The 2,862-nt window shown below is 51.0% G+C and overlaps 1 protein-coding gene across 1 annotated transcript in view; it reads right to left on the reverse strand.

The window, feature by feature from the left end:
* Positions 1–210: 210 nt before the first annotated feature.
* ip6k1 (inositol hexakisphosphate kinase 1) overlaps positions 211–2,862 on the reverse strand; it is an 8,889-nt gene continuing 6,237 nt past the window's right edge. The window contains exon 5 of the mRNA XM_015403079.1: positions 211–2,247. Coding sequence (XP_015258565.1) covers positions 1,819–2,247 — 429 coding nt within the window. The 3' untranslated portion in view covers positions 211–1,818. The remainder of the gene's footprint in view (positions 2,248–2,862) is intronic.

Here is a 2,862-nt window from a genome sequence, read left to right on the forward strand (position 1 = left end):
AGCTGGTTTTCCTTAGATAGAAAACTTTGAATCAATCTTACTGGATGATCTGGTGAACTGGAAAGTAGAAATAAACTGAATAGAATTGAACAACGGAGCAGACAGAGCAGACAGCTCAAACCATGGTGCTGAAAACGGCGCCGTTCCTGCTGCTGGAAACAGAAAAGCTGAAAAAACATCAGGTCCACTCAGGAATCACAACACGAGGCAGAAGCTTCTGGAAAGATTTAATCTCACAAACTTTCACTGTTTCTAACAAACAGGATGTCAGATGGAAACAAAAAGAAAAATCTGTCCCGTCAGTCTCTGAAGCCATGAGGACAGTAACGGTCTGATGAGCATGCAGGGTTCTCCGTCGAGGTCCGAGGTCGCACACAGACATGATGAACAGTTTCCCCAGAAGAACCGGAGCTCCAAAGCAGGCAGGAGGGCGCTGCACGCCGCCGCGTGCCGACTGAGGCAGCGGGAAGCCCAGACCTGAGTAGCTCCACTAACACTGCTTCTAATCCTGCTCCTAATAACAGCTTTACTTTTATTCTTTAAACACTTTTATGGGGGGGGGGGCTTTTAAAGATAAAACATTTACCCGTATCTGTGGGAAAGGGTTGCAATAAAAAAATAAATTATTACCTTAATAAACCAAAAAATAAAATATAACTTCTGCTCTATTCAATTCCTGCTCCTGGGGCTGAGTTCCTGTTGCTGTCCAGCAGGGGGCGGTGTCGCCCTGCGGCCAGCCTCAGCCTCAGTCAGAGGAAGCTTTGCTGAACTAATCTGATTGGCCAACGGTGCGAAATCCAGCTCCAGGGTTGGGTTAGGACTCTGACATAGATTTCTATAGAAATATAAACTTTTTTCTATATTTTCAGGCAGGACTGCCTCAGAAATTAACACCAGAAAACCTTTTAAAAGGAATCTTATTATCTTTTTGGTCTCATTTTCTATTATTGTGATTTCTATCACGTTTTTTTTAAATATCTATCAAAAAATATTACTCTGATGCTTCATCAGTCCAATTAACAAATCCCATGAAAAGTGGCTCTGATCCGCCCTCTGAAACCTGAGCCGAGCTCTTTCCATGAGATCCGCTAACAGCAGCTAAGCTAACACCTGGACACATCTTTAAAGTGACGTTTACGCCTCTAACGTTACGAACCACGGACATTCTCAGAGTACAAGGCGAGCCGACGACGGTCCGTTCATCCGCTTCGGTTTCTGAGGGAGCGAGGAGAGTGAGGAGGAGGTGACGGCTGCTGGGTGGGGTCAGCGGGGGGGACCGGGCCTGCAGGAAGTGAGGTTCTGTGGCGTCGCTGTGCAGAGGAGGACAGATGTTTGATCTTCAGAAGCTGAAAACGTTTCTGTGGTTAAAGAGAAGCTTTAATCTGGAGAATGACTCCCCCTAGTGGACGGACACCAGGTTCCCTTCATCGGCGCTCTGAGCACCCGTCCTGTTAGGATGCCACAGAGCGTGGGCGCTCACTGGTCCAGTGGGCGGGGCCTGTAGGGAATGTTAGAACCACAGAGGTCCTCATAAGAGCAGAAATCCACCATGAGGTGTTTTTCCACCGGCCCCCCTTCCTCTGTCCTACTGATGTCCAGAAAAACCCGTTTCCACGGCTACAGAGGAAGGGTCTGGAGAACATGGCCGCTGCAGCAGGGCCTGAACAGATCACAGTATCAGGTGTGTGTGTGTGTGTGTGTGTGTGTGTGTGTGTGTGGAGACCGGGCGGTTGAACAGAACCATGCCAGTTTGGTCCCACAGACCCTCCCAGAACCCGGCCGGGGGCCCGGATGTGCGCGCTCTCTGAGGGTCCGGCGCTAGGGCAGGTTTTCGTCTCGAAGGCTCTCCAGAATCTGGATCAGACTCTCCAGTCCGAACACGTAGCCCCGGTCCGGCCCATCGTGCACGGCCGTGTCGCCGCGGAAACCCTTGAAAGTGGAGTGGGCGAAGTCGATCATTCGGACGTCCACCAGGGGGGGCCGCTGTGGAGCCGAGGAGGGACAATCCGGGGGGGCGAAGGGGCAGCGGTCGGACTTGGTGGGCGGAGCTTGTGTAGGAGGGTGAGAAGAGGGGGGGTCTGAGGCCGCATGTCCAGGTCCCTGAGAGGACAGAGACCCCAGGACGGGGTTCTGGATCGGGTCCGTTCCACCGGAGGCGTTGGGGGGGACACCAGAAGGATCTGCGGGGGTCTTCTGCTGCCGGGCTGCGTTCTGGCCCGGTCCGGGTCCTGAGGGGCCTTCAGGTTCCTGCACACAGTCAACAATGAAGCGTCCAATCAGTATGATCACAAAGCAGGAACTAAAACTAGGATCAGAGGTCCAGTTGGACCCGCCGGGCCAAACATGGAGACGCTTTCTCAGATAGGAAGTCAGAATCCTGCCCAAAAACCTACAGTCCATCGGGTACCTGGTCTGGTACCAGGATGGACGGTACCGGTACCATCGGCTCAAGTGCGTCCTGGTCCTCTTTGTTTATGCTTCATGAAGAAGACCAAAATTACTGATCCCATTTATAACAAGGATCCTAAACTAGAATGTGTAAAAGATAATCAATGTGTTTAAGGCCTTTCTGGTTAATCTCTGCCTGATCTGCCCTGGAAATGGGATTCTGTCCTTTTTTCCTATCGCTTTAAATTTGTTAAGAAATGTTGCAATGTTGAGTTTTTATGTTAGCCTTCCCTTGCATTGTACAGAATCTGAAGCCGAGCATACACTGCGAATTTTTGCAATCGTTGCACGCAGCTACAGCTCACACTGAGTGAGGTCACATCGCATCGCTCTGATGCGATCTACCTGCTCACACTGTACGTCTAAAAACCAGGTGGGACTCAGCTCCGCAGTGAGATGGCGCTACTCTGACTC

Source organism: Cyprinodon variegatus, unplaced genomic scaffold (assembly GCF_000732505.1).
Source record: "Cyprinodon variegatus isolate N-32 unplaced genomic scaffold, C_variegatus-1.0 Scaffold1436, whole genome shotgun sequence".
Lineage (NCBI taxonomy): Eukaryota > Metazoa > Chordata > Actinopteri > Cyprinodontiformes > Cyprinodontidae > Cyprinodon > Cyprinodon variegatus.